The sequence below is a fragment of the Equus przewalskii genome, chromosome 10 (genome assembly GCF_037783145.1).
Source record: "Equus przewalskii isolate Varuska chromosome 10, EquPr2, whole genome shotgun sequence".
NCBI classification, from domain to species: domain Eukaryota; kingdom Metazoa; phylum Chordata; class Mammalia; order Perissodactyla; family Equidae; genus Equus; species Equus przewalskii.
The window spans coordinates 29,774,062-29,795,538 of NC_091840.1; the positions used below are offsets into that span (position 1 = coordinate 29,774,062).

A 21,477-nucleotide genomic window follows, 5' to 3' on the forward strand; every position below is an offset into this window, starting at 1 on the left:
TTTTTATATAATTTATCTCTTCATAAACTATTAAATCTTATGGTTCATCAGAATGTTCAGAGTTTTTGGATCTTTTTCATTTCTTTCATGTTTATTATTATTAAATTTAGTGATATATTTCAGTTTTTTATTTGAATATCAGTATTAATTATTAGAATTTTAATTTAAAACTGAATTCATGTAACATTTAAAGAAGGTTTCCCTCAGGGCCTATTCAATAGATCAGGATTCACATTTAAAGTTTATGAAATATAACTGAATATATCCTAGTGTGACAAAACCTGAGATCCCAGATAAAACATATTCTGTATTTTATCATTTCCTTTACCTGAGTCCTGTCTATAGGCTGAGAACTGCTTGTTTAGCTATATAAAAGTGTGTACGAAGCAATAAATATTTCATTAGAGGTAATGTTTGTACTTTCAGTTTTTCTGCTTGTGTTGTCCACACACACAAAAATATCAGAGGTTGTTAAATGGAGTACGTAGGATGAGTAGACAGCCTCTCATCGCTCCCATTGTCTTGTGACATCTGTATTCTTCATGTCTGATTTGAGATAGAAATAAAAATGAAACCAAGATATTTGGTGCCAGTGGCTAATTTTTATTTTGCAAGAATGATTTTTAAAAATGCTCTGTGCTTTATTTAACATAAAGCCTTTCTGCAGAGTTCACATTGCTACTGCTTTGCAAAGCTGAATAAAAATAAATATAACTTTCATTTACAGATGCAAAAAACTGGGACACAAAGAGGGAAGGTGACTTGCCAGAGCATAAAAGCACAGGAGCCAGCGGTTTCTTGGCTCCCAGTCTGTGGCAGACTCATTAGATTGCTGTATTATATTCATCTTCATATACCTGCGTTTCATCTCTTAGACAGCAGTGAGCTGAAATATACTGGAAAGCAGGCTGCTCTTTTTTTTTGAGGAAGATTAGCCCTGAGCTAACATCTCCCACCAATCCTTCTCTTTTTGCTGAGGAAGATTGGCCCTGAGCTAACATCCATGCTCATCTTCCTCTATTTTATATGTGGGATGCCTGCCACAGTATAGCTTGATAAGGAGTGTGTAGGTCTGCACCTGGGATCCGAACCAGCAAACCCCAGGGCCACCAAAGCAGAATGTATGACCTTAACCGCAGTGCCACCAGGCTGGCCCTAGGTTGCTTCTTACAAACATTGCAATGTTGCCATGAATATTTACCACTCAATTTAATCTTCAAGCACTTCTTCTGTTCAAGTTTATAATAAAATAGGTCTTTTTTTTTCGTGAGGAAGATTGGCCCTCAGCTAACATCTGTTGTCAATCTTCCTCTATTTTTTCCTTGAAGAGGATTGTCACTGAGCTAACATCTGTGCCATCTTCCTCTATTTTATATGTGGGACGCTTCCACAGCATGGCTTGACGAGTGGTATGTAGGTCCGTGCACAGGATTTGAACCTGCAAACCCCAGGCTGCTGAAGCGGAACATTCAAACTTAACCACTATGCCACTGGGCCACCCCTTAAAATAATTCTTAAATTACTCTTAGTATTTCTGATTCAGTCAATAAAATATGAATTTATTTATGATATACTTAACAAACTTGAACATTTTAGGGTATATGCTTAATTTTAAGTTCAAAGATGATAATATTTGATTTGCATGTGTAATATTATTCTATCTTACTAACTATTATTTTATAAATTGGTTATGCCAGTCATAACTTCATTTTTATGGATAATCTTCCAAGGATAAGCTAAAGTAAGAAAACCATGGTCAACCCAGTTCCATGTGTTCTCTTTCGAAGGGTAGGGAGGCTTCTAAGCTGTGATAATAATGCTCTTCAGTTTGGAAGCTCTTTGGCAGTGATAGCCATTACCCAAAATTTAGTTAATATTTACGCGTTTTGATTTTGATTGACTTACTCTGAACCTCAGATTTTGAGATTTTTCAAAATGGCTAATTAAAGTAACAGAAAGTACATTTACATCACAATTATACTGTAAATAACTAATTACTTTTAAATGGTATGTATAAAGCCAGAAGAGTGATTGGGAACTACATCTTCAGATTGTAGCAATTGGACATTTGGGGAATTTATAAGCTTTGAAACAAAACCCTAGAAATGATACTCATTGATGCCTTCACAACAAGTTATTAATTCAGTGGTTTTTAAATATAGGAAAAATTATTTGAATCAGAAAGGCAAAGGAAACAATTGACAGAAGAACTCCAGAATGTGAAACAAGTAAGTGCATGTATTGTATATATGTCTATCGTATACGTGTGTGTAAACGTGAGGAATAGTTATAAAGCAGTGATGCTGTGTGATTCCCCAGAGCTTACAGATGTGAATCATAGAGTATAAAATAGCATAGATCTTAAAAGCACCACTTTTAGAGGCTGTACCTTTGCTGAAGTCCTGCTACTCTTGCTCAAAGAAATGTTAAAACTTTTCTTTGAAATTGCTTTCAAAATCAGATAACCAAGGCCTGAAACCATCAATGTCATTGCTTTTCTATTCTTTTTTCTTTTTCCTTTTTCTTTAATTTTTCCCTTTTCTGCTGTTACTTGTACCTCCTTTTTTACTTTTATTTTTTAGTAATAAGAAGTAAACATTTATGCTTAGAACAAAACAAATACAATGACATTATGAAACAGATTAACACGTAAAATATTAATAAGTGTAGAAAGTTAAGAGAACGTTGTTAGAGATCAAAGGTAATCACCTGATTTTGAATCTCCCCAACTTTATCCTCTCAGAAAACATAAAATCGACGAAGAGTGCAAATAAAACCTTACAGGACCCATATCTTGAATATGACTATGTGACAGAGAACACCACAACCTTCAAAGTACATATAAAAAAAGTAAAAACATTCCAACAAAATCCTGCAGCTTGCCTGCCACTGAAACCTGGGATACAGAGAGCAGAGGGAGTAAGCCTTAAATGGCTCTGGAAAAGAATAGGGAAAAGCAGAGCAATTAGATGAAGTACAGATAAAATCACCTCCAGAAAGAGAAAATACAGCAATTAATGCCAAATTGGTGAGCACAGGACAGGGTTTGGTGATTCTCAGGACTTGAGAAAGTGTGTGCAACCCGGAGTGGCAGCCTTAGAGAATCACTGCTTCTGGGGAATAATCAAAAAAATAGAGTTTGGGTAATATCCCTTGAGAGTAGGCAATGAAGGGAAAGAAGGAAATGAAAGGGGAAAAGTAAGGATCTTGCAGAAATGAAAGAGAAACAAAGTATCCCAATCCTCTCCATCTCCTCCTGCCATGGCCATCAACAACGTGATCCTTACAAGAAAGTGCACAAAAGAGGACGCTGTTGAACTAAGCAGTCTTTGTGTGAAAGAAAAAGGAATGGGGGGGAAACATCTGTCCCCATTATTATAAATAACTGTTAAAAATCAGACAATAGAAATTAAAGCTTTCCTTCTGATGAGACTCTCCAGAACAATTCAACCACAAAGCTGAAGGAAACTGTGAAACAACAGTCCTTACTCAACTAAATATCTTCAAACAAGCATTTGGCGCTAAGAAAATAATACCCCGGGGGCCGGCCCAGTGGCATAGTGGTTAAGTTTGTGCGTTCTGCTTTGGCAGCCCAGAGTTCATGTGTTGGGATCCTGGGTATGGACCTACACACTGCTCATCAAACCATGCTGTGGTGGCATCCCACATATAGAATAGAGGAAGATTTGCAACAGATATTAGCTCAGGGCCAATCTTCCTCACCAAAAGAAAAAGAAAGAAAACACCTCAAATCAGAAATAAAAAAACTAAGAATAGAAACTGACAACAAACAGGAAGAAATAAAATGAGAGTTGATAAAATTTATGAAAGAAATAGAAGAGAAAAACAAAATTGTATCAGAAATGAAAACTGAATTACAAGTTGACCAAGAAAGAATATAACCAAATGAAAAAGCTTTAAAGAAAACCAGAAAAGTAACCAGGAAAATGAGAAAGAAATAAAGAAGTAAAAGAAATTCTTGAGGAAGTAAATCAAAACAACTGAACGGCACTAATATTTAGAACTATATTCCAAGAAAACTTTCCAGAAATAAAAGAAGGCCTGAATCCATTATTACATACTAGGGAAATTTTACGTGGAAAGATCAACTCTAGGACATATCCAGTAAAACTATTAGACTTTAAAGATAGAGGGAAAAAATGTACAGTGCCTCCAAGTGAAAAGATCAAGTAACTTACAAAGGCAACAGAAATCGACCAGCATCAGCCTTCTCAACACAATATACAAAGTAAGGCAATAGGGGAGCAACATTTTCAAGAAACTAAAGGATGGTAAATGTAGACCAAGAATATTGTACGTGGCCAGGTTGACTTTCTGCTATCAAAGCCATAGACAAACAGGACTGTGCCAGTATTCAGGGAGTACTGTACATATGTAGCATTCCTGAGGAATCTAGGAGAGGATGAGTTTCATCCAGCCAAAAAATGACTGGAATAACTTTGTCAAGAGTTTCCAAACAGTACTCATTTTATATGTGTTATTTTCTAGGTTAAACTAAATGAGAGTGAGTTCACAGGTAAAAAAATAATGTGTAAACATTATGTCTGACAAAAATCAAAAGATTCAATTTATTTAAAAGATGAGAGGATAAGGGAGAAAAAAGGAGGAAATAGAATATAATCATTCTGTGCATAAGTAAAGGATAGTAGTCAACAAATATCCTTTAAAACTGACATCAAATAGTAAAAGATCAGGTACAAATAGAGGGTGTATCAGGCACTATTATAAAAAGTAATAATACAAAGGTAACCTATAGAATGAAAATATGAACTTTCCTAAACATGAAAGGAAATTTTCTTGAAAAGCAAAAAGGACACACAAAATAGAGAAACACAGTAAATATAATGTACACAATTGATTTCAACAAAATATGACGAAATTGAGACCAAACATAATAGTCCTCTTAATTAACGTGAATGGGATTAACTCACCTATTACAAGAAAAGATTTTTTAAGGAAAATACAGTTTACCAAAACTGACCTCAGTAGAGATAGAAAGCTTAACAGACCAGTTTCCATAGAAGAAATAAAATTATCAAGAAACTACCCTACAGAAAAGGACCGCCAGATAGGTTTCACAAGGAAGTTTAACCAAACCTTTGGAATCAGTCCCAAAACTACATAAGTGGCTTTAGTATAAAAAAAAGAAAGAAAATTTCCAAATTCTTTTTTTGGAGCAAGTATAACATTGATGCCTAGACCTGATAAGAATAGCACAGAAAAAGAAAATGGAATTAGATTAGAAAAACAACTAGGGACATATGAATTGGAAAAGAAAAAAGAAAGCTATCTCTATTTGCAGATAACATAAAAGTAATCCAGAAAACCTAGAGAATCAATGATAAAGCTAACTCAATGAAAATTCATAGGCTAGTAAGATATAAAATTAATATGCCAAACTCAATTGCATCCATATACATGAATAACAACCAGTTGGAAGTTTTAACAGTAGAGGAGAAACCAAAAATTACATAGAAAAATGGGCAAAAGACATGAACAGACAGTTCACCAAAAAGTTATAAACATGTCCCTTACACACATGAAAAGATATTCAATCTTTCTCATAATAAGAGAAATATTCATTAAATCTACACTGAGAGAGGACTTCTGTCTTCTAGCAATGATAGAGTGAGATGCTGGCAGGACCTCACCCAACAGAAAACAAATCAAAGACCTAGATATTCTTCAATAACCACCAAAGGAATTAGAGAGTGAACATAATCAGACAAACCGTTGCTCCTGAAGGAACTAAATTTCCTATTTCCATGGCTTTAAGCCTGGAGCTAACAGCAATCTGACACCAGTGGAAATTGACTCACACTTATGATCATTTGATATTCAAAAAAGATTCTAAAACAATTCAGTGGGGAAAAGAAGCTCCTTAAGAATACATGGTGCTGGAATAAGGGAATATTTCTGTGAGAAAAGAATGAATCTCAACCCTACCTCATATCATACTCAAAAACCAACTCTGAGTGGATTACAGATCTAAACTTAAGAACGGAAGCTATTCAATTCTAGAAGAAACTTTTGTGACCTCTGGTTAAGCAAAGTTATCAAACTATATAACTAAAATTGGTAAATTTTACTATTTATAAATTATACCTCAGTCGAGCTATATTTTTTTTAAAAAAACCTATGCCTGTACAATTTCTCACCCATCAGATTGGCAGAAATTCAACAACTTGACAGTACACTGTTGGCAAGGCTGTTTCAAAACAGGCATTCTCATATATTGCTGGCGGTAACGCAAGATGGTACACCACTGTGAAGGAGAATTTGGCATTTCTGACAAATATATGTATACATTTACCCTTCAACCTGGCAATCTCACTTCTAGGAATTTACCCTGAAGAAATATCTCCAATATTAAAATACATATGCACAGTATTTATTACAGTATTATTTGTAATTAGAAAATACTGGAAACCATCTTAATCGCTAAGCATAGGTGACTGATTGAATAAACTATGGTACATACATACAATGGAGTACTGTGCTGCTGCAGGAAAGAATAGGAAAATCTCACTTCAGTAATCTGGAGTGATTTCCAGAAGATTTTATCAGCTAAAAATACCAGAGTACAAAAGAGTGTATATAGTATGATATCTTATAAACAAAAGAAATTAAAGTATGTATCTGTTTATCTTTACAAAAGAAACCAAAAGAAGGATAAACTACACAGCAATGAAATTGGTTATCTACAATGTGGGCGGACGCAGAGTGGGTAAGATACAGAAAGCAGTGACACCGCTCTGAGAATACTTTTTTAGGTAATTTTTATTTTAGGTGCATGTTACTATTCTACACATGCAAAAAATATATAAAGAAATCAATAAAGATAGGCAAGGGAAAATGAACTTGAAACTACAAGCAAACTGAAATCATATCCACAAGTGAATATCATAACCACAGTAAAGGAAAACAAAAGAACTAATTCAAGCAACTTGTGAACACAGTATTTGTGTTTAGAGTTTGACAGGTTGGAGTTGAGTTGGAAAAGAATTGCAAACAAATCCGGAACCTTTTTTAGTGCGTTTTGTTTTGTTGTTGTTTTAGAGATATGGTCAAAGCAATTCTGAGACAATTTTAAGACGTATTATAGGACTCAGCAAATGTGTTGATTGCTGTTGAAAGCCAGAATCTCAATGAAAAAGCACAGACATACAAAATAGAATGGAGGAAGTCAAGAAAGAATCCTGTGGGATGGCCTGGAATTGGAGGTATCATTGTGAAAGCATCATTTTTAAGATATGTGTGTGTGTGTGTGTGTGTGCATATGAATGTATATGTGTATGTATGTGTGTATATGTATCTGTGTGTATGTGATGTGTGTGTGTATGTGTACATATGTATCCCCAGCTGACAGCTGGAAGAGCCAAGAGACAGATACCCCAATAACAATGAGCACATAGCATATCTAAGTGCCCAGATAGCATTCCCCACTCCAAGTCCCCGGAGAAATGACTGATTTCAGGGCTGAGGAAGGGTAAGTACGAGGTGAACCTGGAACATCTTGTGCCAGAAAATAAGGAATTGCTCAAGATGACGGGAGCATGTCACAAGGAACCAGCTTGAAGGAGCCCTACTGGCCAAATCTGGAAGTACTTGAGCACGACAATAATTAAATACACCAATGAATTAAAACCATCGAAAAAACAGTAATTCATGATTCCATCCCATTAATAAATGGGTTAATTAATGGGAGGAAAAGGAGGGTTCTTGCTCATTCTAGACTGTTGAGAGCTGACTGTTAACTACAGAGAGGCTGCCAGATTTGGGAAATCAGCATTTTGCATCTGTGTTAGTAAAGACTAGATCAGACTAGAATCATCAAACGCTAAATCGAGAGAGAAATTTTGATGAAAACCAGATTATTTACATATTTACGTGGCTTTAAAGTAGCTCTCTATAAATTGCTTATTAATTTCAAGGGGAAAAATTGTAATTAGACAGTATTGAAATCAGACAACTCCTTGACTGGTGCTAAAAATTGACATCACCAGTGAAGAATAGATGGACGTGTGTGACTCCAAAGAATGATACCTTGAAAAGGACACATCATCCATGTAGTATTATGGCTGAGAATGTATAAACCTGAATCTCACCATGAGGAAGCATCAGACAAACCCAAAATGAGGGACAGTTTTATTTTTTATAAGGGCTGTATGTGTGGGGGTTTGTGTGTGTGTTGGTATGGGTGTGTGTGAGTGAGTGTGTGTGAAGGGATTGTATTCTTCAGAAATGTCAACACCATAAAAAAAATAGAAAGATGATAAAAGATTCCAGATTAAAAGAGGCTAAAGAGGCATGAAAACTAAATACAATTCCTGACCCTAGACAGGATCCTGCACTGGAAGATACTATGAAGGATATTATTGGGTTAGTTGACAAAATTGAATATAGGAGGTAGATTAGATTAAAATATTAAATCAAGGGCTGGCCCTGTGGCCAAGTGGTTAAGTTCGCACACTCCGCTGCAGGCGGCCCACTGTTTCGTTGGTTCAAATCCTGTGTGCGGACATGGCACTGCTCATCAAACCACGCTGAGGCAGTGTCCCACATGCCACAACTAGAAGGACCCACAACGAAGAATATACAACTATGTACCGGGGGACTTTGGGGAGAAAAAGGAAAAAAATAAAATCTTTAAAAACAAAGTATTAAATCATTGTTAAATATCCTAAATATGATAACCACTCTAGGGTTATATAAGAGAATATTCTTATACCTAGGAAATACTGAAGGTTTTAGGGATAAAGAGTCATGGTGTATATAATTTACCCTCAAATGGTTAAGAAAAAAATTGTGTGTCTTTATTTATATATGTATGTATGTTTTATATAGATAGATACGCATATTTATGTATGTGTGTATATATATATATGAGAGAGATTGAGGCTATCTCAGCAACAGCAACCTCTAAATATCAGTGGCTTATAGGAATACCTTATTTCTCACTCATGAGCATGTTGGCAAAAGGGTGAATTTGTGAATTAGGTAAATCTGGGTGAAGGGTATGAGGATGTCCTTTGTACTATTCCTATTCTTGCATTTCTTCTGTACATTTGAAATTATTTCCAAATAAAAACTGTTTCAAAGTCTTCTATTTTTTGGCCAATTTTTGGACCCCATTTTATTTTTGAACTTTGGTTGATATGCGTTTTCAGTTCTGTATCTTCAATAGTTGCATCAATTTGTGTGGCCAGGCCTTTTACTTTTTAGTGTTTCTTTGCATCCTGAAAGTGGACATTTATGAATCTTCTTTGTTAGGTTTTACATGTAGAATAGATTACAGTGTGGAGTGTTTTCTACATTTAATTAAAATTTTCTTTTCTCCTAAAAGCTTGGAACTTGAAAGCTTTAGAACATGAAGCATACTTGATAAAATAATAATTACATTAAGAGTTGATTAAGACATGGAGGTAAAGAAAATAGCATTTTGCTTTCTTTTTCTAGCAATACCTGCTTTTTCCACATGAGGCCCTCCTGTATTTATTTCTCTGAATGGATTAGTTTCTGTTATTAAGGAAGGACAAGTCTGCATGAATAAATAATCTAAGACTACTCTGTATCAGAATTCAATAAGAATCAGGAAGAAAAGATGGGACATAGATGAAAAAAATAGACAGGAGAAAGAGTCTTGTATGATGAAAGGTGAATTGGCATAAGAAGCACTGTAGTAAATAATGAGCTTTGGAATCAGACCGGTTAAGTTTATCCCCGACCCTGCCTCTTGCTCGCTTTTGACCTTGGGCAAACTAATTCACCTTTCTAAGCCTCAGTCTCCTCATCTATAAAATGAGCTTGAGAACAGGATCCCTCACAAGAGTGTAAGAAGTATTAAGTAAGGTAATATGGGTAGTATAAATGTATACAGCATATAATCATCACTCCATAAATATTAACTATTATGGTCATTATTATAAATAATAGAAGAAATATTAGGTGCTGAGAAAGGAGTGGAAATGATTTGTTTTAACCATTTGATAGAGAAAGAAAACCTCATTCTGGCGGAGGGGATAAGGAGACTTTTTATAGAGAAGGTGACACACAGACCGGACCTGGCATAGAAATGGAAGAGTATTCCAGGCAAAGATACAGCATGAAAATCATGGTATGAGAGGAAGAGTCTTGTCTTTAGAGCTAAAATAGGCCCTCTTTTGTATGCCTGCATTACCGTTATTTGTAAATATGCTTGTCTCTTCATGTCTAAAAATGTGATAATATCTGTCTTATAATTTCTTCATAGGACTTGAGAGTTTGAGCCGAAAACTGTCAGAAATATAGTAGGTTCCTAAAAAATAATAGTTTTGATTCATATTATTTTATCATCATCATCTTCAACATCGTTTTCATTATTAAAGGCCTGGAAACATAAGGGAAATGTGGACAGGTGAAAGTATCAGGAAATGACATTTGTTGCGTACGCTGAGGGCAGAGCTTGTAGGCACTTGAGAACCAATCTAAGAGTTTAGGCAGTGGACTGCCTCTGAAGGTATCTGACAAAGGAAAAGAATGATCAACTTGCTCTACTTGTAATCTGACCGCCTCTTTTCTTCATACTTCACATCCAACTTGTTGGCCCTACTTTTCAAAAATTGTAGAATTTTACCACTTTTCACTGCTTCTGTCACTGGCCTAAGCCACCATCACCTGCCACCTGTGTTGCACTTATAGCCTCCTACCAGATGACCCTGCTTTTACCCTTGCCCCACCCCCACACAGTCTAATCTGAACACAGCAGCCAGAAATATCCTTCTCACACTTAAGTTAGGACTCTCTGGGACTTTCCGCCCACTCAGAGTAAAAGCCAGAATCCCACAAGGAGAAGCCTCCAAGTAAATGTCAGAGCCTACAGGGCCGACTGGATCCGCCATCCTCTCCCCCATCTCACACTTCTCTTACCCAGTTACTTCATCTCTTACCACTCTTCCCTCCCCATTCTCCTCTTCTACTAGTTCTCCAGCCCCGCTGACCTCCCTGCACCATCACTCACTAACACTTCAACCTGACTGTGTGTGGAGAAGGTGTTTGGTATGACTGCTTTCTTGCACACTGTATACTTGTTATGTTTTTGTCCTTTATCTTATCCCTCAACTAGAGGGCAAGCTCCATGACAGCAGCTATCTTTGATTTATTCTCTGATTTCTCTTAAAACAATAACTGACACAGAGTAGGTACTCAAGAAATATTTGGTGAATGAATGAAGAGCATGTATATTTTATGAAGATTAATCTTATAGCAGGGAGGGGAGTAACTGAAGATCAGATAAGAGGCTTTTGTAATAGTGTAGACCAACACTGTCCAATAGAAATGTAATGGAAGCCACTATGTATTGTTAATTTTCTAGTAGCTGCATTAAAAAGAAACAAGTAAAATTATTTAAAATATATTTTATTTAGTCTAATGTATTTAAAATATCATTTTAACATGCAATAATATTAAAAAATCATTAATGAATTATTTTTACAGTGTTTTTTCATACTGTGTCTTGAAGTCCAGTGTTATTTTTACACTTACAGCACATCTTAATTTGTGCACTCAATTTCCATTGGAAATACTGGATCTGTATTTAGATTTAACAAGGTTTAGAGTTGAAAAAAGTAGATTCATAAACCCAAATGTTCCAGACATACTTAAAAAGTTTCCAGTAACTGAATTGAATACCAAAAATCTTTTTCTTTTAATATTTACATCCGTATTGACAAGAAGTATTCCATGTTTTCTAGAAGACTTTATGTTTGAAGCACAATCATTTCAAAACTATATCTTTTCAAATTAAGTATCCCACTAATTTTTAACTCAATGTTGACATCAAATTCAAAGGAGTATTACATATATTGAAAGCAACTCTAAATTTATCAATATCGACTAAGCATACTTTGTTTTTTTAGTTTTTGTAGTTAATTTATGTAACACTATCAGTAATTTAAATCTACATATTGATTTATGGTAGAAAAATATGTAAAATCGTTATTGTTGATTTGTATTATGAAAAGTTTCAGTGTCAATATAAATTCTTTTACTTATCTATCTTCACAAATAAGCTTTCCCTTTCCTTGGAGCTTCAGATTTAGCTCATTCATGTGCAATGTGATGTCAATGAGAAAATGTTAATCACGTTGTCACTTTTTTGTCTTTGATTAGTGAATTTTAGGCAAGTATGCCTTTTATTTTAAGAAAACCTTGAATTGGAGTTAAAAGTACAGTAAATCTTTGTAAAACTCTTGCCCAATTCAGCCAAAGAGCGTTGGCAGGGAACACAGGATGGTTATGTTCATTGTCTTCTAAGCTAGTGAAGAGTCATAGAATTTGCCCATACTAAACAATGTTGACAACTGTATCCATGACATTTTTCACACATTCAGCCTCAGAAAACTGAGCACAGATGTTTTCAATATGTATCATATAGTGGAACGAAACAATAAAAAAAATGAGTCTCTTGTTTGAAAATGTCAATAAATCTGAATTTTTGATCCAACAAAACTGGAGCACCATGTATTAGGATAAAAACTTTTCTTCATTATCCAGCTGAAACTCTTCTTTGAAAGATGTATAAGAGTTAAAAATATCCATACCACAAGTTTGATTTTTTTTAGCCTGCAAATTGACAACTTTTGGTTGTAAATTTGGAAATCCTTTAAGGCATTATGTGCCTGATGTATGAATTGGGTCGTGTCTCCTGTATCACATGGCTCACCTAAAGCTAATGAAAGGGCTTGTAGTTTTTCAAATTTGAATCAATTGATTATTGATATAGCTAGAAAATTCTTGTGTTCTGTAGACATTTGTTTTGTGGCTTAATTGATTGTGGGACTTAATTTTTTGTAAAGTACCTCTTCTAGTCCTTTATCATAGCTGAAATTACCATCTTGATCTAAAAATGGTTTACTCTTTTGTGTACAAATCCAAGCTGTTTTGTAGCTAGCCAAAGTTACAAATGTTGAACATTTACTTCTGATTTCAGCTGACTAATTTCACTGGTTCTTGTTTTACTGTTAGGAGAAAGCTTCTTAAGAAATTCACCGTACAGTTGCAAAAAAGGCTCTTAATATTGTGCATTTTTTATATGTTTAAAATGTTTTGTACAACACAGCTTTGTAAATTACTATCGCATTCATCGTGAAGTTTGCAACATACCTTTTCTATCCTCTTTTTATTGTCCTGGTTGTATAGTAATATAACCTAGCTAATTCACCTCTACTTTATTCTGCATTGGTAACATATCTTCATTTTAAATTTAAAAATTTTTCCATACCTGCTTTTTTTTTAAGATTTTATTTTTTCCTTTTTCTCCCAAAGCCCCCCGATATATAATTGTGTATTTTTTAGTTGTGGGTCCTTCTAGTTGTGGCATGTGGGATGCCACCTCAGCATGGCTTGATGAGCAGTGCCACGTCTGCACCCAGGATTCGAACTGGCGAAACCCTGGGCTGCCGAAGCAGAGCATGCAAGCTTAACCACTCGGCCATGGGGCCGGCCCTGCCATCCCTACTTTTTAAAATAGAAATAATAATTTAATTATCTTCTAATAAAAGTAAACATTTTAATTTAAATACCAGTTTTGATCTACATAGGTATTACTATAATTCATCCTGTTGTGTAAAATATTCAAATAAGGGCTGGCTTGGTGTTGTAGTGGTTAAGTTCACATGCTCCGCTTTGGTGGCCCAGAGTTCATAAGCTCAGATCGTGAGCATGGACCTACATACCACTCATCAAGCCATGCTGTGGCAGTGTCCCACATACAAAATAGTGGAAGATTGGCACAGATGTTAGCTCAAGGACAATCTTCCTCAAGCAAAAAGAGGAAGATTGACAGCAGATGTTAGCTCAAGGACAATCTTCCTCAAGCAAAAAGAGGAAGATTGACAGCAGATGTTAGCTCAGGTTCAATCTTCCTCTCATACACACACACACACACACACACACATACAAATATATATATATATATATATTTGTATATATACACACACACACACACATATACTGTCAGATAAGCACACTATTACATTGGTGTGTAAAAAAGAAAAATGAAAGTAATTCATTGACAGTAACCAGATCAGTTACATGTTTATGTATACTACTCATATGGTTCACATGCCTATTTAACACTGCAATTCAATAATAATATCTTAAATGGTGTAGTGATTAAAGTGAAATATAGTTCTAGCAAAACAATATAGTTTTGTGTAATGGAAAAATATTTTATACTTCATGAGTTTTTAAATTTAAATGCAAACTAATTAAAATTAAATTAAAAATTCAGTTCAGTTGACTAGCTATATTTCAGCTGCTCAATAGCCACATATAGCTAGTGGCTACCACATTGGACAGTGCAGATCTAGAACTGCACATTCTTGCTATTCAAAAAGTGATGCACGGCCAGCAGTGTCAGCCACACCTGGAACTTACTTAGAAATGCAGAGTCTTGGGTGCCATCCCAGACCTAGTGAATCAGAATCGGTATCTAACAAGTCCTCGGGTGATTTGTACGTACCTTAAAATTTGAGAAGCACTTGTCCAGCTGATAAGCCATGGAGGACTTAACTGGATATTTGCAATGGAAATATATGAAGGAAGTGTGTGTAAGATACCATGAGGATAAAGTCAACCAGACTTAACATTGATAGAGTATGCGGTAATAAAGAGAGCAATCAAGACTTTGGAATTTGGTGATTGAGAGGTGGTAATGACGCAGTTAACAAAATAGGAGAAAGGAGATTGAGAGTAAAGATGTTTTAATTTATAATAGTATTTAATGTGTATTTGCCAGTTTTAGCAAAAATAATTAAAAACATATCTATATGTTTGTGTATACAAACCCACATGCATACATACTAGCACAGTCATTCATTTCAGAAACACACATGTGCAATGAAAAATGTACTACCCGAAGTCAACCCTACAACTTTCCATTTTTTTAGTATATTGACCATGTATACCATTCAGCTTCTCTTATGTATATAGAATGATATTGTTCTGTTTAAGGGGTTTTGAGTGATATAGATTTAAACTGTTAATGAAAGAGTTCTTGTGCTTTAGTGAAAATACAAAGCTCTATTTTTCCAAGGATTAATTTCTTTTTTCACAATTAGCAAAAGAGTCTTTAAAAATGGCAAATAGGGAGTGTGTATAACTCTTCTCTTAAAAACTTTTAAAAAACAGAAACTTGAGTTGTATTAAATTGGGCAGTTTCTTCCCCCTTTTTGGTATCCTTTTGAAGATCTTGATGTGAAATCAGTCCAGTGCCAATAATTATACCATGTAAATCCTTTAAATACATAGGTAACCTAATTATTAAAACACTACTAGGTTGCTTTTCAGTTTGTTTTACAATGATGGCTCCCAGTTGCTTCCAAAGGGAGGCGAGGGCACCGTTTGATAGCCCTTGTTCACTCACTTAGGAAATTTTCATTGAATTATTGTGAGACTGGGGCCTGATCCTAGAAACAGAATAATCTCCCCTTTTGAAGGCACATGAACTGTTTCAAATTATGGAGATTAATTTACCTTCAGTGCGGAGACCCAAAAAGAAAGCAGTGAAGAACTAAAAGACAGGGAAAAGGAAGAAAGGGAGAATGAGAAGAAGGGAGAGGGAAGAAAGATATAAATAAAAAGGAAAGAACAAGCTATGAAGGGATCCTTTTTCACCGAAGGATCAGGTACATTGTTTTTTTCAACCAGGGCTAGCTACCAGAATACTTACTGACTGTTCTTTAAAGAATTGTCTGTACTGTTTTCTAAAATCTAAGTATTTTTGACGAGTTTTTGTGCCTTTCAGCATAACCCAAACTTACTGTTTAAAATCATGAGCATAATTTCCCATGAAATTATACTTCATGTTATTTTTTCTTCAAGTTCTAACAACTTTTAACAGGCCTGGGCCATTCTTCTAGCAACTTCCTTTGATCAACAACTTTCTAAAACCAACTTTCACACCTAAGTTGTTTTTGAAGTTTTTCAGCATAGCGTTATGACCTAAGGCAGCAATGAATTGGTGAACAATCCAAAGCCAAAGGATTTAGCTTGTCTGAACCAGTCTTTGCCCTAAAGAAACATGGGAAATTGTTCATTTGGCATCTTCTCTGGGTTCAGTAAGCCCAGTTGTAGTTGGCCTCATCTGTGCAAACGTTGGGTCAAATGCTTGAGGAGAGCATGAAGTCTAAGGCAGAAACAGGTCAGATCAGCACAGGATTCTCTGTGGACAATTGAGATTGAACGTGAACTTAGTTACAGCTGGTGCCGCTGACATGTGAGCTATCTTGGTTTGTGGATGAAACAACATAGGAAACTTTAAGAACAGATTAAATATATCTCTAAAAGGAACAACAATAATATGTGATTACTAAAGAAGTATTCACCTTTCACACTTTTAGAGATTGTCTTCCTTTGTGCATTTATTAAAGAAACAGCAAAACCTCTAATTTTTAGGATTGATGTAAGTTCCCATGCCCTTTTTATTCATCTTTAGTGATCTCAACTTTTTATAGTATTTCAGCATAGCATTGGTAGATATTCTAAGATGCCAATCTCATCTTTACAGGGAAAAAGAAGAAAAATATATGTATTTGATTTGTCAGTCTTTTCTGTCCTAAAGGGGTAATAGTAAAATGTCCATATCTTTCCATTTGAGATGGTCACTTGTGATCTCAGAATGTCAACTTTTGTTTTCCAGCAAGCACTCTCTGTACGAGGATCCCTCATGCTACTTTTTACAGCCACAACCACCTTCTTCCATCCTGCCTTCTCCTAACGGCTGGCAACCACTAATCTGTTCTCTATCTCAATAATTTTGTCATTTCAGGAATGTTACATAAATGTTATCATACAGTTTGCCACTTGTGGGGATTGGCTTTTTTCATTCGGTGTAATTCCCTTGGGATCCATCCCCGTTGTTGCCTATATCCACAGGTTGTTGGCTTTTATTACTGAGTGCACGTAAAACTGGTGATGTCTGATTGAGGTTGGTGACGTGTGTCACCGAAGTTTCCTGGTTGTGATATTCTACTATAGTAATGCAAGATGTAACCACTGAGGGAGACTGAGCGAAGAGCACAGGGGACCTCTCTGTATTATTTCTTACAGCTGTGTGAAATCTACAGTTATCTTTGAATGATTTTCAAAAACGAAAAAAAAACTCTGAGAAGAGAAATTGTGAAGTTCTTATAATGATAAACAGTAACCTGAGTGGAGCAACTTATGAAGTAAACTTGGTTGGATTTATATTTCAAATTAATTCCCTTTTTGTGAATAAAAATATACCTATGTATTCTGTAACATTCGACTTTGCCCAAGAAACTGCCTAAGTTATAGACAGCTTGCTTGGAAAAGGAACATAAGGACAGCCAATTTGACACTCCTGTCTGCACAGACACCAGCCATACCTAGTTATTCACTGGAGGTGACTGTAGCATTCTAAGCAAGCATTAGCAAAGATGTCCGTTTCCAAATAGCTGTTTCTTTTCTTTTCTTTTCTTTTATGAGGAAGATTAGTCTTGAGCTAACATCTGCCACGAGTCTCCTCTTTTTGCTGAGGAAGACTGGCCCTGAGCTAACATCCCTGCCCATCTTCCTCTACTTTATATGTGAGATGCCTGCCACAGCATGGCTTGCCAAGCGGTGCATAGGTCTGCACCCAGAATCCGAACCAGTGAACCATGGGCCACTGAAGCGGAACATGTGAACTTACCCACTGCGTCACCGGGCCAGACCCTGAGAGAAATTTTATTATCCTGTTGATACCATAGAATCTATTTTAATTGTGTTAGATTAATTAGAATCACAGATTTTTCATGTTGGAGAATTTGGAAGGGAATTATGTTATTTTTCATAGAACCCTTCCAGTACAATTGGTTATAGTATTTTGTGTAGTTGGTTGCCTTTGTTAGAACTGATGTTAGGATTCTGGGTTCCATACAGTGAGCCACTTATTTTCTGGCTGTTCAGGGACCACATTTGGCATTCTTTCATCAATTGTTTCATACCTGCCTGTAGTAACTTATAAGGGAGACTTGGGAAGGGAACATAAGAAACTTTTATTAAATGCTGATTTTATCTGGATTCACTGTGATAGCTAGCCATAGTCTCTGCAAGGAGCTCTCAATCTAGTAAGAAAAAGAAAAATAGAGCAAAACCATCACTTTCTAGAAAGCATTTCAGAATAAGTGCCCTGTAGCTGGGGAGTTTTCAAAGGCAGGTTTGTGCACTACGGTAGGCTCAACTCCCTATAATTTTCCTTATTTCACTAAAAACAAACAAATAGAAATCTCTCAAATTCTATTAGTCAGTTGCTAAGAGAGAACCTTTCAGGGTATATTTTAAACATCTGTGTAGATGCCAAACACTTTGTGTTTCTACATGTTAGAGCAATATATATTAATTTGGCTGACAAACTAGTAAATTTTACACAAGGAGGAAGTAGTGATAAGGCAGTTGATACTATAAAACTCTTATCTTGGCAGTTTACTATGTGAGAAACACTTTTTAGTGCTCTTACTTCATTATGGGACTCATGACATTGTGTTAGATGATTTATTCACAAACTATTTTAGAATCAAAAACAAGACTTCTCCAGTCGTACCAAACCCTGCATAAGTAAATCACCCTATTTGAAATTATTGTACTTTGATTCATTGTCACTCATGCTGGAGACCAAAGATTGTCTGTGGATTTCAAATTAAATTGTGAATCTCATCACAATTCTTCAAGATTGAAGGCAGCTTATTTCCTGATATGCTTGCTAGTGACATTCTGCCACTCCTAACCATATACCCCTTATGTTATCTGTATCACTTCCCAGTCCTGCTTTTTCTTCTTCACTTCTCTTGTATTCTTAATCAATAACTTGATCCTTTTTCTCACATCATTTTCTGAGATCTCTTTACATTGTTGTTATTAACCCTATTTCTACCAAATCTGTTGCAGATATTTTCCCCTGTGTACAAATTGCCTATTTTTTTCAACGTTTTTAAACACAGGTGTTTTTGTGTTGTCAAATCTATCTTTTTCTTTGTGATTTCTCCTCTTTTTCACTTTTTTAAAGTTCACTCCTAGCCAGATTTCAGATACACATTTACATAGTTTTCCTCCCATGTCTGTCTTTACTTAACTCGTCTAAGAAATTATTTTGTTTGGTATATGGTGTGAGATAAGAGTCTACACTTTACACTTTTTTCCCCCAGTAGTTTGTTGTCACAGCCACTCCTGGTTTTGTGGTATCTCCATTCTTGTAGATTAAATTCTTATATGTTCTAGGGTCTGTTGGGGCTCTCTGGTCCTTCCAGTTGCTTCATCAATAAATACTTGTTAGGTGTGTGAATGTTTATCTAACCCTTCTTTGGCCAGTACTGACTATTATAGCTTTATCTATGCCTTAAATCCTTGGGCCGTGTCCCACCTGGTTTCTTTATTTCTCATTATTCTTGTTTTTCAAAATTTGCTAACCAGTTCTGACTGATTTTTTCTTCCAAATCAACTTAAGAATCTTATTTATTATTTAGATCTTATTATACCTCGATTCAAATTTGCAACTCCTGGTTAAGTTCCTCCAAAACAAACAAAATTTGATAAAATTTTTATTCCAATTGAATTAAACCTATAAAGGTTAGTTGAGAAGGAATACATTTCTGTTTTGAAGCCAGATCTCCCTTAAATCTCAAACTTCACAGGAATTCTAAACATAACTGAGAAAGTAGCCTTTGAGCTCTGCCTGATTTTAATGAACAGGGTTTAAACTCGCATTATGAAAGGAAATTTCCAATACCTAAATGTCCCCTTTTTGGTATTTGTAACCAGAATTGGAGACGTAGAAAAATAGTTTTTTCTTTTATGTCAACTTTCACTAAATCAGAAAATACATGTTCAGGGTTAAACATATTATCACAACAGGATTTAACTAATTAATATTTATATTGTGAACAAGTTCACATGGTAAAATTTATCAGATAGATGTACTGTGTATCTGTCTTTGATTAGGGACTTCTGTTTATAAACAGAGATTGAAAATTGTTTCTTTGATTTTCTTTGATGTTCAGAGGCACCGCTCAATTTTGCACCTTTTGGAGAATGAGGCAGCTGCAGGTAAAGAGCTGACAGCTCTTGGGAGGGTTAATTAGAGCTAATTATACTTTGATTGACCTGCTTTTCCTCCACAAAGCTTAACCAAATCTTCCTTTGCAAAGTGAGGATTTTCCTTTTACATACAAACTAAAAAAAATCTTTGTTTCTTGGATTTACAAATATATATCATTTTTACACACTTTACAAAGAAGTGTCATCATGTAAATCATAGAATCAGGGATATGGAGGGGGTTGGAAAGGACCTTCAAGATTATATAGTCCTTGAGAGCATATATTATATTAATTTGTGATGGAAATTTGTGATTTTTAGGGAAATATAAAATAGTATGCATGATTTCTACATCTTTAAATTTTTAAAGCTATTTAGTAAAAAGCCAAGAAACAAAATTGTCAAGCACAATAAAACATAACTGTCTGTCCTTTTTTGACCTTGGCATTTTCTTTATTCCACTTAGTTTTGATATAATCTCTTTTGCTTAATAAATACAATAAAAGGATTTTTGTTTATATATAAAAAGACTATAATGAAATGATTTGCTTTTCATTATGTGGTGTTTTTCAAGAGCATGGTTTATGGTTGTTATTGTAATTATTTAAATGAAATATAGTTCTACTACTATTCCCATAAAATTGAAGCCTTTAATGAAGAACTTTCCTATGAAAGCTTCTTACCTAGTAGAATTCTCTAAGGTAATTTTTATATGTGAAATACAAAATAGCGATTTTCACTGTTTGTCAGCGCAGCTATATCATATTTATGTTAAGTGGAGCACCTGTTCATATTAGGTTGGTTTTTACTCTCAGACAGCTTCTGTTTTAATGTGGGCTGTCAAGCCCCTTTGACTTTAGAAAGTTAGATGGTAAAATACTTAATATTTTAATGACAGTTCAAGAGAGCAGTAGGAGATACTAAGTAGTGTGTGATTGATTGCAGATAACAGGTATTATAAAAGATAAAAAGAGGGAAAGATCATTGTAAACTGAAGTGATCTGGTAACATTAGAGAAGGTAAAATCTGAAGTAGATTTTGAAGGATAGATGAGAACTGGGTGAAGAAGAAAGGGGAAAATTGTATATACCTAGTGGAAGGAATAATGTGCTCAGGAGCACCTTGGAGATGAGAGAATTTAGTCTGGGAAGTTTGGTAAGTTCTTGTATGGATATGGCAATCCTGTAAGGTTGTTGAATGTGCTAAGGCTGGAAAGACTGATTTGGAATAAGTAGGGGCGAACCTTGAAGTATGGAGATTGAGGATGTGTTTTATCATGTACCATTTTATGACTTACCATGTACTTAGGTTTGTTACCGAAGGTGGAATTGAGCAATATTTTGGGAAAATTGATCCTTCAGAAGTGTGCAGAATACATTAGA

At 35.2% G+C, this 21,477-nt stretch overlaps 1 protein-coding gene across 7 annotated transcripts in view; it reads left to right on the plus strand.

Moving 5' to 3' along the window:
• STXBP4 (syntaxin binding protein 4) overlaps positions 1-21,477 on the plus strand; it is a 163,921-nt gene that overhangs the window by 56,635 nt on the left and 85,809 nt on the right. For 4 of the 7 annotated variants that reach the window (XR_011523092.1, XM_008519740.2, XM_008519743.2 and 1 more), the window contains one exon: positions 2,163-2,228. The exons of 2 other annotated variants lie outside the window; for them this stretch is intronic. Coding sequence is in view for 3 of the 5 variants with exons in the window: in XM_008519740.2 (XP_008517962.1) it covers positions 2,163-2,228 (66 nt within the window). In the remaining 2 variants the exon portion in view is untranslated. Of the gene's footprint in view, positions 1-2,162; positions 2,229-10,014; positions 10,139-21,477 lie in introns of all 7 variants that reach the window. One more of the 7 variants, XR_011523093.1, reaches the window with a different exon arrangement.